Source organism: Ziziphus jujuba, chromosome 6 (genome assembly GCF_031755915.1).
Source record: "Ziziphus jujuba cultivar Dongzao chromosome 6, ASM3175591v1".
Taxonomy (NCBI): Eukaryota; Viridiplantae; Streptophyta; class Magnoliopsida; order Rosales; family Rhamnaceae; genus Ziziphus; species Ziziphus jujuba.
Genome location: NC_083384.1, coordinates 26,020,001 through 26,034,049, shown reverse-complemented (window position 1 = coordinate 26,034,049; position 14,049 = coordinate 26,020,001). Strand labels below are relative to the sequence as shown.

General features: G+C 28.6%; 1 protein-coding gene across 1 annotated transcript in view; it reads right to left on the bottom strand.

Moving 5' to 3' along the window:
- Window positions 1-8,098: 8,098 nt before the first annotated feature.
- LOC107405253 (phospholipase D beta 1) overlaps window positions 8,099-14,049 on the bottom strand; it is a 6,077-nt gene continuing 126 nt past the window's right edge. The window contains exons 1-10 of the mRNA XM_048464238.2: window positions 12,810-14,049; window positions 11,871-11,987; window positions 10,979-11,173; window positions 10,616-10,864; window positions 10,439-10,507; window positions 10,171-10,318; window positions 9,919-10,067; window positions 9,409-9,582; window positions 9,106-9,303; window positions 8,099-8,592 (exon numbers count right to left, since the gene is read on the bottom strand). The exon at window positions 12,810-14,049 is cut by the window's right edge and continues 126 nt beyond it. Coding sequence (XP_048320195.2) covers window positions 8,299-8,592; window positions 9,106-9,303; window positions 9,409-9,582; window positions 9,919-10,067; window positions 10,171-10,318; window positions 10,439-10,507; window positions 10,616-10,864; window positions 10,979-11,173; window positions 11,871-11,987; window positions 12,810-13,748 — 2,532 coding nt within the window. The 5' untranslated portion in view covers window positions 13,749-14,049 and the 3' untranslated portion in view covers window positions 8,099-8,298. The remainder of the gene's footprint in view (window positions 8,593-9,105; window positions 9,304-9,408; window positions 9,583-9,918; window positions 10,068-10,170; window positions 10,319-10,438; window positions 10,508-10,615; window positions 10,865-10,978; window positions 11,174-11,870; window positions 11,988-12,809) is intronic.

Sequence of the window (14,049 nt, the reverse complement as noted above, 5' to 3'; positions counted from 1 at the left end):
TGTTAGCTCATATTTGACATATAATAAATTAATTATTACAATGTCAACAGTAGGAATGACAACCCGCTACTCCGGTCCAACCTCCTAAAACTTGTACCATCCATGTCAAGTAATTTTTTTTTTTTTCTCCCTTCTTTTTTTAAGGGATGAAATTTAATAAAATATTGTTTCAAAAATATTTTTTAACATTAAAAATATATAAAATTTTAAAAATATATTATATATTCATAAAATATAATTATATTTATTGATATTAAGTAAATATAAATATCTATTAAGAAAATTATAAAAAAATCTAAAATATAAATATATGTATATTTTATTAACAATATATATGTATAAAGGGTGAGGAGTATAATCCCGTTTCCTCCCTAGTGAGATCCAGGACATGGGTTTATGCCCCACTCATATTAATTATTGTTTAAAATAGGGAATTTCCACCTCATTAGGAGTGGATCACTGTAAAAATTGAAAATAAGGAAACAAATTGTCATCCATAATCAATAATAGATCCCATTAACGCTGATGGAGAGCAAATACAAATGGTTTTTGATGGTTAAAATGATACAATTTAATTGATTGCTTAGGATGGATATTCATTTTTTTTTTTTTCAATTTGATTCCTATAAAGGTATTGAAAATCTTCATTTACAAATCAATATTTTCATATAATGGTGGATCTGAAAAATTTTTAAGTAGACATTTTTTTATTTTTTTGCTTCCATTCAAAGAGACTTTAAATATCAATGATAAAGCACAACATATAAAGAGTAATTAATCACTTTCATCCCCCCCAAAAAAAAAAAAAAAAAAGAGTAATAAATAAAATAACTTCATTTTTTTTTTATAATTTATTTTTTATGAGAAACATAATAATTCGATGAAGAAGACACAACATCATCGGCTCTTCCTACCAAACACACCGTCATGGGCTCCTAGACTAAAACGTGCCAACATGTGAGCCACAGCATTTGTGTTACAGGTGAAAACCCACACAAGAAAGTACGCGTTCTAAGCTTTTCTCGGTTGGAAATAAGTTTATTTATTCAACATTCATTAAAAAAAAAAAAAAAAAAGACATAATTTTATATAAGACAGTAAGTAGACTATAAATTTAAATTTCACACAAAAGAAATAATTTTGGTATTAGTTAGCTACTTAATTAAATAGTAAGTATAATTGGATAAAGAATTTACAAAAAAAAAAAAAAAATTCTAAAAAACTTAAATAATGCATTAATTATTAAATATCTTATGATCATAAACTTTTATACCAAAGTAAAAATCATGTTAACAAGTTCAACTAATGAAATTTGAAATTCAAGATTATAATCAATTACAATTTACTGGCTATAGTTTTTATTACTATTATTATTATTATTATTATTATTATTGGTGATATTGAAAGGGATATTCGAGCCAAGATTCAAAATATGGAAATTTTTTGGGAAATATCGAATATTGATGAAAAATTTCAAAAAATGATGAAAATTTATTTTAAAAAATAAAAATTTTTGTTAAAATTTTAGTATTAGCTTACTTAAACAATCAATTATCAACTTGATTATAAAAATTACAAAAATTATTAAATAGATATTCTATTTTTCTTAGGATCTCTTTGTTTTAACTGATAAAAGTAGAACTTTAGTTGTAGATTTTTGTATAATAAATTTTTTTGAAAAAGAATTTGTATTAAAAAACTAATAAATATTTTGTTGTAAATAAAAAAAGCTATATTAAATGCTCATTAAGTTTCCATATAAGCTAAAAAAAAACTGTATTAAATGTTTATTGAATTTTTATATAAGTTAAAAAAAAAGAGTTTTTCTAAAGAAGTAAAAAATTTGAGTTTCTTTAAAACAGCTTTAAAAAGTTGATTTTTTTGTTAACAAATGCTTGTTGACTCTTGTTAAACATTTTTATTTTTTAATAAAAAAATTTTTGGTCTTTAAGTAGAGCTTTTGACTTTTAAATAGAGCTTTTAGTTTAAAAAAAAGTTCTGCCAAATAGACACTTAATCAATTTAATTTACAATAATCGGTAACAATCATAAATAAACTATTATTGGTAAAAATATGCCCAAAAAAGTATATATTTAATAAGTTTTTTATTAATTAAGAAATAAGTTTTTTATTAATTAAGATAAAACAATTATTACAATTACATTATATTTCATAAATATCATCTCAATGTTCATAAAATTCTTAGATAATTGAAAATTATTAGTATATTTTTCGTTCTCATTCTGAGATGTAAAATGTGAAAAGTAATTATTAAAAAATGTATCTCTTTAATAATTTTTCATATAATTATTCATATGTCAATCATAAGGATCTTATATTCAATATGTTTAGTATAATATATTCTGTCATTTTTTTTATTTGCTTAATGTCATTAATTTAAATGTTATCAATATCAATTTTATATAATATTATATATTTATGTTATTAGTTTTCATTATTATATAATCAATTATTAATTTGTAATTATGGGATTCTAATGAATCCATTTTATACAAAATGTATAACAAGTATATATATATTTTGTCAATGAATAAAACTTGTTAAGGTTATTGAATTCAATTCACTTCGTTTTATTTATATTATTAAATACTTAGAAAACAATTAAAGTGTTAAAAAAAATATCACTAAAGTTAATTTGGTAAAATAATTTACAAAACATTAATAATATTTTTTAATTTTTATAAAAAAAATAAAAAAATTTCTTAGATATTTCCAATATTTCTATAGAAAGTTTAAAAAATTTACATGAAAATTTCTGAAATTTTAATGGATATTATGGATTCTTTAACCAAATTATTAAAAATTTAATATAGATATTTTGACGGAAATTTCCATGGAAATTTTGATAAAATTTTGAAAATATCAATAGATATTATGGAAATTTTATATATTTCCATTTGGAATCTAAATTTTATTTCGACCTTTTAAAAAAATAAAAATTTCAGATATTTTAAACCTTGATTTGAGCTCGAGTCATTGCTAGTGAAATATGACACTAGAATAAAGACTTAAGGAAATTCTTAATAATTAACTCTAAAATATTTAGATAATAAAAATATGTATACAACATTTAATGAAGATTATGTGGCCATTAAATTGGACAAACTTGATCTAGTTTTTTTTAAAAAAAAAAAAATCAAAATTGGACAAATTAGAGAAGAGAAATACAATTTGAGAGGGGGAACTATTTAATTTTAGAGGTAAATGTGTGAATACATATAGAAAATTATGTCCTTGATGATTGAAAATTCGGAAAAGACTAAAAAGGGGGCTGACTAGGCTTTTTTGATGGCTTAGGCTTCTTTTTGATGATTGAGAAATAAGAAGCCCGCAAGAATCTAAACCTATTTCATATCATATATGTGCCCCCAACCTATACATTTATAATTTTACAATTCAAAATTCAAGAACTAAGTCCTTCCACAAACATGAAATTTAAATGCGATAAAATAAATAATGAGGACTAAATTTTCCTATAATAAAAAAAAATGCAGAAAAATAAATATATGGGGATTTTATCCTCTCACAATAAAGTAAGTAAAATTAAAGTGTAGGAAAATAAAATGCAGAAAGATAAAAATTAGGTATAAAATTTTTTACGTGGAAATCCAAAATCCTACATAAGTGAAACCGCGAGTACCAATCACTACTTCTAATCTAAAAGTCCAGTATACCACAAATCAATTATATAGTTATACAGATAATCCTAGCCTAAGTGCAAAAATGTTACTGACATTTTTAGCTATTGAGATATTGGATGATTATCCTCTTGACACTAAATGCAATGACCTTAAGCTTAGACTATTGCTGCTTCTACTCTTGGCAAGGACACATGTTTGTTCGTCTTCAAAGCCTCTTTCATAAGGGCTCCACTTCTCCAAGTTTGTTACAATAAATCCCAAAGTATCAACCAAATTAACTGAGATAAAGTATTTCGAGATGATTAAAACAGATAGAAAATCTAAAAGTCTCTTTCTAAATAAGAAAATGTAGATTTGAGAGACTCACTGTAAAACAATCAGTGAAAAACAAAATAAAGATCAGAGAATTAGTACATAATAGTTAGAGGTGATCTACAGATGAAATCAATGGTCTAATATCACTTAAACTCACTAGATCTCCATTAATGGAGAAATATTTATATTTGGAAATTTAGAATTCTCTCTCATCTTTTTTCTCTCAGACAAACCAAGAAAAGATATGGCTTTAATAGAATAAGAGATCTAGTTAGAATAATATATACATCTTATTCGAACAATATAGATTTACTACTTAGGAAATAACAAGTGGCAAATGTTATTTTAATAAGATAGAGACCTTCTTTGAACAACAATAAAAAAAAAGGTCAAACTCAGTTGTTTTATTTTTCACAATTTGGTAAAAATCATATAAAAATAAAGTCAAAATACTTAGTGTATAAAAACTAGTAAAAATATACAAATCAATGAAAAACAAAAATAATATGAAACAGTGTACGCCTAACCACCTAAATATATGTATATAGGATTTCTAAGTCACTTACTATACCTAATTGAGATTTGATCTTCACATTTCAATACTAATTGAAAAAAACACTTTATAACTTAGTGTTTTAATTCATACAAATTTGAAAATATTACAAAAACTAACTCAACATTGATTATCACCAAAATTACGTACCAACAAACCAGAATCCAAAGCTCAAGGGATTTACTTGCTTTCCCTTTTTTTTTTTAAATTTTTTTTAATTTTTTTTTATTGGCTTGTGATTTACTAATAACTGTTTACACTTTGTTACAAAAACAGAATCCACTAATTATTGGATATCTGATTCTGGAAATGAAAAAGAAGCTTCAACATTATGTTAAATAAGTACCTAAAGTGTGTATTCCTCACCTTTTCCTCTTTTTATGATGCTAAACAGTACTGTAAGAACTCCAAGCTCAAATCTTGTATACATTTGATTAAAGTTTAATACTTTGCTTTTGTTCTTATCTCCGAAGAGCATTGAAGAATCACATGTCCAAAACATTCCAATGCTTTTCAAGTCCCATAAACGTTAATTAAAAAAAAGAAAAAAAGAAAAAAAAACCTCTGTAATTTTAATTGGGCCCTCATCCCCAAGATGAATATGAGGGAAAAAAAAAATAAAAAAGGAAATTAATTCTCTTCTAAGAACATCTTTAATAGGCTTTTTAAAAGCATTTTGTTGTCTATTTTTAAAAGTTATATCTCTCTTTTATAATTTTAATAGGTTTTTTAAATTGAAAAATTAAAATAAAAAGTAGGATTTGACTTTTTATAACCCATTTATTATATGAAACTTTTAATAAGTTTCAATAAGTTCGCTATACAATTTTTTTAGCACAAATATAATTAAATTTATTAGTTATAATTTTATAATTCATTTTTTTATACTACATTGCTACAGGAAGGGGGAAAAAAAGTGCAAAAAGTAAATCATAATTGTTTATGGGAAATACAAAATATATATATATATATATATAAAATTGTACAAAATATTATTGGAGTTGGACAAAAATCCCACTCTTTATTTTTCAAAAAATTTTAAAATACTATTTATTTTTAAAATTATAAAAATTATACTTTTTAAAACAAAAAAGTATTAATAAAAATGCTCCAAAATTGTTATAAGTCATTGTTCAATAACATTACTTAATAGTGGAATCAACCCCTTGGAAAAATCCAAAAGACGTGTCTTTTAAATTTTAAGCTTTTAGTTTTTGCATACAACTATATAAAATCAGCCTAATTTAAGGGTAATACTATAAATTTGGTTAAATTTATTAACTAAATTTTTAATATCCAGTTATGTGGAATAACTTATTAATTGAACCAATCACAATTGATTGTAATATTTATAATAGTTAACAAATTAATAATACTTTAAAATTAATTATTAAAAATTAATTCAATAAAATAATACAATATTATTGAATATATTTAAAAAACATTGATTAATAAATTTGTGAGTCTAGGATTATTCCTAATTCAATATAAAGCATTCATTTCTCTTAACAGCTTTGATTGATGGGCATCAATCAATTCAAAATAAGGTCTCTAGCACAAACTCTGCCATTTAGTTAGTTCCATTTCTTTGGGTTTAATCTCCCTAGATAATAGATAATAAATATATATTACAAATTTCTACCAGATCCTCTTTGGAAAGGCTGATATGAGACCAACGTGGGACCACCCTCATGTTCAGTAATGTTCCTGCATCAATCACGGTACGGTTATCAGTTATGTGGGTGGGGGAGGATGGTGCATGATGCAGCGGCCGAGCACAGCAGAGAAATGAGGGGGTGGTGGTGGGCTTGGATACGAAACACCCATTAACGGGTGGTTTCTGGCCGCACAACACACTTCTTGTATGATATGAGACCAACGGTTAGGTGGGTCCTACATTTCCAACGCAAGGACACTGTTGGGCCGTGAATTTGTGATCATATTTCTCTCCAAATGTCAAAACAAATTCTTATTTGATTTGGTGCTGAAAATCATTATTTCTTTAGTTTAGATCGAAATTTAATTGTTCCTAAGAAGATAGTCCAATAAGTAAAAACCATCTTCTTTTTTTTTCTTTTTTTTTTTTTTTTTAAGTAATGATTCAAATTCAAAATTTTCATGTATAATTTAAATAAACAAATTCTTAATTTGATCCACCCACGATAACGTAGTAAAAAATATTTATCATAACCAAAGTTTACCACTATAGTGCATTGATATTTTTTGATTCAAAATTACCAATTGATATGGAAATTGACATGACAATATATTACTAGTTAAAAAAAAAAATATAAATGGACTATAGATAAGTCATAAGATTATTGCTATATAAGTTGGTATCAAAAAAGTTTATTATTAATTTTGTTATTTTTCGTCAGCAGATTCATATTAAATTGGTGAATAAATTGAATGCATTTAATTATATATTAATTTTTTTATTGGTTTATATTTGATTATCCTTAGTATTCAAAGAGTTTATTTATATATATTTAAGATATATTAAAATAACTAATAAAATAAAAATATATCATTGTGCCACATCATCTTAGAAGAGATGTTGATATCTTTAGTATTACTTATTACTGAAATCTTAAAATATTGATCCGAATGTTTCCATTTGAGTGTTTATCACCTGACTCTGCTAGTGTGAAAACATGAAGCTTGGAAATATGCTACTAGTGCTTACTGTGGAAAGCTTTTATGAAGAAGCTGAAGCTTTTAAAAAGCAAAATACAAAATTATTCTAAACAGGGTTTTAAAATTTTAGATATAATGTGATGCAGCGGAACTTATGAGAAAGAACAGAGTTAATCAAATACGAACAACAATAATTCAAATCTTGTTGATTTGTGTACGAATTCTAAGAATTGAAAGAAAAAGAGAATAGTTTTTGAAATTTCATTAATCCATAAGCTACCATCATAATCACTAAAATGAAATTTAAATAATAGAGGTTAAAAGAAATCATGATGCCTTAAAAATTATTGAAAAATATAATAAATACAAAATTTGCTTAAAAAAAAAAAAAAGGAAAGTCTGGTGAATTGAAAATAAAATTATTTGAACAAATCCCACGATTCATGAGCAATTAATAGAACTTAATCTGGATATTCTTAGATTGAGATATCAACATGTTAAAAAATGATCAAAAATAGTAAATTTAACTTTTTGAAACTCTAAATGATGGAATTTTGCTGTGGGATTCTGTAAATCACTACCAATGAGGATGAGTATTATTTATGACATCGTTTCCCATCAAGTTAGGCCAAAAGATCGTCAAAATTCAATACTTTTTTGAAAAACCCATAAAAGCACTAACAATTATTCACATTTTAAATGTTTAATGCATTCTATATAATTTAATACTAAACACACTGCATGAGAATGCTACTAAAAGGGGAAATAAAAAAAAAAAAAAAAAGAAATAGTCTTGCTCAATTGCAGCATATAACAAAAAGAATAATTGAATATATATATATATAGAGAGAGAGAGAGAGAGGTTACATTTGCAGATAGTATGTTAATCCAATGGGTTCCATTAGGGAAAAAAAAAAAAAAAAAAAAAAAAAAAAGGAAAAAAAAATTTAATCCAACGGGTATCATCAAATATGAAATAAGTAACAATTCCCCTTAAGTATTGGACATTGGGCAGAAAGAGAATAGATACATAATCCTACTTTGGACATTTGATGTACAATAAAATTGCACAGATATTGATCAAAATGTACGGTTAATAGAGAAAAGAGACATCTTCTAATGAAATTGGATTAAATGGTAAGATTTTCTTGAATGCCTGTAAAAGAACCAAGTATATTTCCACCTACATCTGGGAAAGTTTCACAGCCAGGAAGTGTTTTGACATTGCCAGATTTATCAACTTGGATGGGATACTTCAAAAGGTGGCCTTTCATTTCTGTTACGTCATCAGCTATATACTGTCTCCAGTTTTGCTTGCTCAAAGATCTTACCCTTCTCACACATTCAATACTTTCTGGCTTCTTGAAACATTCTTCTAACCCTCCTATGTGCTCTGCCCATAGCGACATCCTATATCCGTACACCTGCATCATATAAATCATACGCATTTTCAACATTCTGCTTTCTTATTCTATCATTTCCACATAAACGTTGAGTGCATGATTCATTTGTTGTACTATCTGTCATAGTTACCATCATTTTTTACCGAAAAGCTTAAATTTATAGGAAATGAAACTAATTATGCATTTTCAATTCTGCTTTCTTATCTATCATTTCCATATGAACGCTAAATGCATGATGTATTTGTTAACTTATCTGTTAAGTTACCATCTCTAACATAAGTTTAAACTAGTAGGAAATGGATCTAACTAGCTATGTCAAGCTTATTTTCAATATTATTGTCGATCCCATAAGTCTAAGCTTATTAATAGCAAGTGGGTCCGACCATAGATTTTTACACTCCTCTTATATAACCAGGCTAGCAATTTTTAACTGTGTTTATCCATGTCGACTTGCAAATGAACATAACTTTTATAGATCTCTAGGTTCTGATACCATGTTGAATTGAAAATAAATATTTGAGCATAAGGAATTACCTGTCCATGTGGACTTGAGTGTTTGGCTGCCCAAGTATGATGGGGCTGATAAGCACCTATTGCTATCTCAGTGTCTCTGGTGCCTTCCAAAGATCTTTGGTTTATATTTGCAGATCCCAATATCACATACTCATCATCCACTATCATTCCTTTAGAATGTACATATATCATAAACCTCCTACTCTTTTGAGTAAGTGCCTGCATCATTATATAACCAGAACGAACAAGTTAAAGCAACTTGCAAAAACAGAACTACAATGGATAAGAGGAAAATGGAAAGATTATAATGAAGAGGAGTAGTACTTGAGGAGTGTTTGCTGCTGCATTTGAAGTTCCTGAGTAAGTTTCTCCATCTGCGGCCTCACGGTTTCCAAGACAAAAGAAATTCAGATAATCTTCGGGCTCGTATTGGTTCTCAAGTCCAGCCTCTTTCAGAGCGTTGTGAATCATTGCATACATCATTTGCATTGTTTTATGCTGCAGAATTAACAATAACACCAAGGTATGTATGTAAGAGCTAAGAACTAGAAATACTTCATTATGTTACAACTATTAATTAGTATTGAATCCAAACTCAATTTCTTCTAAATAATAAACATAACAGTTTGCTATCAAAGTCAATCTTGACTCCACCAGTTTTTAGTAAGCTTAAAATGTATTATGTTGAAGTGTGCTAATTAAAGATGTCAGCATGGTATTACAGAAAAGAATTGAACGTTTATTATATCAGAAAAAATTCTTATCTGATATGCCTCTATCTATGATATTACAGAAAAGAATATTATGATATTTGCATATGGCAATAAAGGTTACCTGCCAAAAAAGAATCCTTTGAATCGGAAAGCTAGTGGGAACACCCTCTGGCCACATTGGAATCACAATATATGCTGAAAATCTCTCATTTGCTTTAATTTTGTTCACAATTTTTAGAGCGATTTCGATAGGTATTAAATTGTTTGCTCCTGCAGAATTTTTATGGCAAAATGCATCAGAGGGAGGAGTTAAAAAAATAAAAAATAAAAAAGGAATTTAGCAACTGAAATGAGAAACAGTTTTCTGAATTACCTATGTTATTGTTTGAATTCCAATTATACGATGACCCAAGAAAGTACTGATTCTCAATGTAAATAAAGTGTTGGGCATTTCTGATTGCCTTGACATATGCTGCATGTATACTCATGTCTATAAGTACATTCTTCCCACATACCAAGTTCTGTTAAATTTTGAAGTTAGAAAGAAAAAAAACAAAAAAGAAAAAGGAAATCAAGTTAGAACAATGTCTAATACCTTTCCATATAACATAAAGAAACTAAAATACAAAATTATGTCTCACCTTGTTTGTTGCTTCTTTTGGATCCTTTGGAAAGCCTTTCACTGAAGTGGAATCAATTGAGCGGAAAACCTTCACATGTTGAGGAATTCCATCAAAAGAAAAAAAAAGAAAAAAAAAAGAGTAATATGTAAATGACGAAAAGAACATGAAGAAAATAGCTAATCAACAGAAACTTACCTGAACATTCCAACTTTCTGGATTATCCTCACCCAGGCAAAGAACATTTTCCATTCCAATGATGTCGGGAATTCTGTCAATCTTGAGAAGTGAATCATCATATGATGTCTTTATCTTTTGAAGGCCATGTAGTTTCGAAGCTCTCAACCATCGCTCTTGAAAATTGGTTAGGATATCATATGCTGCTGGACCATCAATCCGAGAGTGCAAATCATGCCATGATTGTCTTGGACAACCAGCTAAAGGCTCCTGTTTAGTTTTCAATGCAAAAAAGGTTAATTAGAAACTAGATTCACTATACAGCTTTTATGATCATATTGCCCGTCAGATTTGCGTTTAAAGGACAAGATTAAAGATGTTTACCGAGAAAGTAGCATTATGAAAGTCATCTGCATGCACTGTTTTTACAGTTCGAAGAATAGGATGGTTTGGAGTATCATAACGGCCCAAGCACAAATCAAGACCTCCAACAAATGCTATGATCTTTCTTTTATGCGGGCCAGCATCGGCATCTACAATGACCGTCTTCTGATGATGAGTATAGATCACCTCCACTTCCTTTAAAACAAGAGGAGTTCAAAGCAACAACTAGTTTAGCACTTAATTTAATACATACACATAGCCAGATGAACATGAACAGAAATAATTTTCAAATAACCAACTAATGCAATCGTCTAATATTTTCAATTCTACATGAATTCTGCATACTCCATCTTCACTGAATATTAAAAAAAGAGCTAACATATATATATATTTTCTTGCCATCCAAATGCATGCAGGATTTGCCATTGGCAGATTGTGCATGTCAGTAACATCTTGAATTGCTTTTTGTTCCATTTTTCTTCACTTGAATATGATGTACGCCAAATATATATATATATATATATAAGCCTCAATACTTAAGCCAGAAGAAAAATTATGGAACTGGCACATCCAATCCTCATGACAGTACACATACTATTTTTCATTTCTTTCTCTGAGTGTGGCAGTTCTGAGACTTCTAATTTCCAAAACAGCATATTATGATGAATAAATCCTGAAGAGTATGAACATTTTACTTTAAAGGATTAAGCAATCCTATTCAAGAATGAATAAGTAAGTGAAAAGATTAACATTCTTGTTCGAATTGCTTCATGAAACTAATTAACTAGGTTCCAGTAATTGTTAAGATAAACAATATCTAGGGAGAAACAGAGTGATTTCGAATAGCATGCAGTTAGATCAAAAGCAAAATGTTAACTATTTCTACGCAAACCTGTTTTCTTGCCCAGCTATGTCCTTTTCCACCAGATCGAGGGCATAGTATCACTTGAACCGAAGAGTTTTTGAAAAAACGGCGAGTATCCTCATCATGAGTTCCCATAATACCATCCTACATGTCATAAAAAATTGGTGAATATCAGTTGGCACAGAATTTATACAGTAAGTACTATTTTTGACAAGCATATAACAAGTTAGAAGGTGGAATGGTATCTTGCAGATAGAGAAACCGAGAAATAAAATGCTCTTCTTATATCTGTAGGAAGAATATACAGAACATTAGCAAAGCTACTGTTGCATGACTGTTTTTACTATGTCGAACTTCCAAACTACATTTTTGAGCATGGATAATAGTTCAAAGCCAATTTTTAAAAGGTAGAGCCACAATGCTGCTCTATGTAATTGCCTCGATTGTTATGTTATATATATGTTGCCTCAGTCTTAAGGCTAATAATTTCTATAGATCGTTGCTAAAACATAACAACAAAATGTACAGGTTTTTCATGACAGAGGCACCAACATAGTCTTCCATACATATAAAGTCCCTCACATCTGGCTCAATTTCCATAAATCATACCTTAGTACAGGACAGGGCATATAAGCTTTTAAGACAGGGAACTTATAAATACCCGTTCCAACTTTGCATTGAATATAAAAAATATATGCAAATTTTAATAATACCAAAGATAACAGATTGTTATATAATTAACCAACTTAATCATCTTTAGTTTCAGTATATTAATGTCCTTGCAATTGATTACAAATAGAAAAACTCTTGAGAAGTGAACACATTTAAGTGCTTTATTCTAACCATGTTGTATAATGTATGCATTATATGTATGCCAATTTGGGACAATATCAGAAAGCTCTGGTGGTACTAGTGCAAATTGTGAGCATAGTATAATGAAAATAAAGATTGTATTCAGTTTCATACCTTTTTGTATCCCAAAATGCTCCTAGAAGTAGGATCATCCCAAACAAGGAGAAGCACTCTTACACCTTCCTGTGACTTGGTTTTAAGAAGATCACCTAACATGAACTCTGTTGTATTATTATTACCATCCCTAATCAGCCTCACTTTATGGTACACAGACCATCCAACTATATATATCAAACGGCGAGCCTGACTTATGGCGTCGAAAATGTCATGCCAACAATTCCCCTGCTCATATTCAACACCATTTTCGAGCCTCAATTTCGGAAGCGAACCATCATGAACATGAGCATCCTGATAAAGCTTAACCTGACCACCTTTCCTAAGTGGAAAATATGCATCAGGAACACCATGATAAAGCGCTATGTTGTTCATAGATGTATACTGAATTGATAAACTCAAAACGGCTCCAGATTTACATGGTTTGCCACCGTCATTGAGGATTGGAAAAGTTCCTTCAATTTTGGCACCAGAAAACAATTGCTCTACTGGAATTCCAACAGCTCCTATAATCTGAGATCCAACAACATCATTGTCTTTCACCACGAAATGAACTTCCGACGCATAATGCGCGACGGGGACATTGAAATGCTGATTCCAAACTGGTTTTTCAGTGTTTTTAATCACAAAAGTCCTCCCAATTACAGCACCAGAGACTGAAACTGTGACATATGGATCACTGGTAATTTTTTTAGACATATGACCTTCAATTTTGTTGCTTAGCTTACCTGGCATGGCCGAGAACATGTCTCCGAGAGTTTTGTGAAACATGTCCATATTGGGAAGGTTTTTGGCTTCCTTAACCCATATTTCCAAATTTCCATGTAAAAGCAAGACTTTGAGAGACCCTTTGTTGGTCTTGAATGGCACTTCTTGGTGACCCTGACCATGGTTGGAGCCTCCAAATGACACCAAACTGTCATAAGCACGACGAGCCATAGCTCCTGCTACTCTGAAAATTAAAGGGTATGTGTAAAATTTGTTTGTGTAATATGCAGAAAAGCCAATTCCAGGACTTCTTAGAGGAAGATATATATATATATATATATATTTATATATTTAAGACTTTGAATGGGTAAAAGAAAGTGAGCTGCCAAGAAATGGAGAAGGCTGACTTAGAATTAAATTTGGACGACGAAGAACAATATTTTTTTATTAAAAAAAGAAAAGAAAAAAAAAAGAAAGAAAGAAGAAGAAGCAAATACTAATGATTAAAGAAAACCAACTGGATCCTAAATGA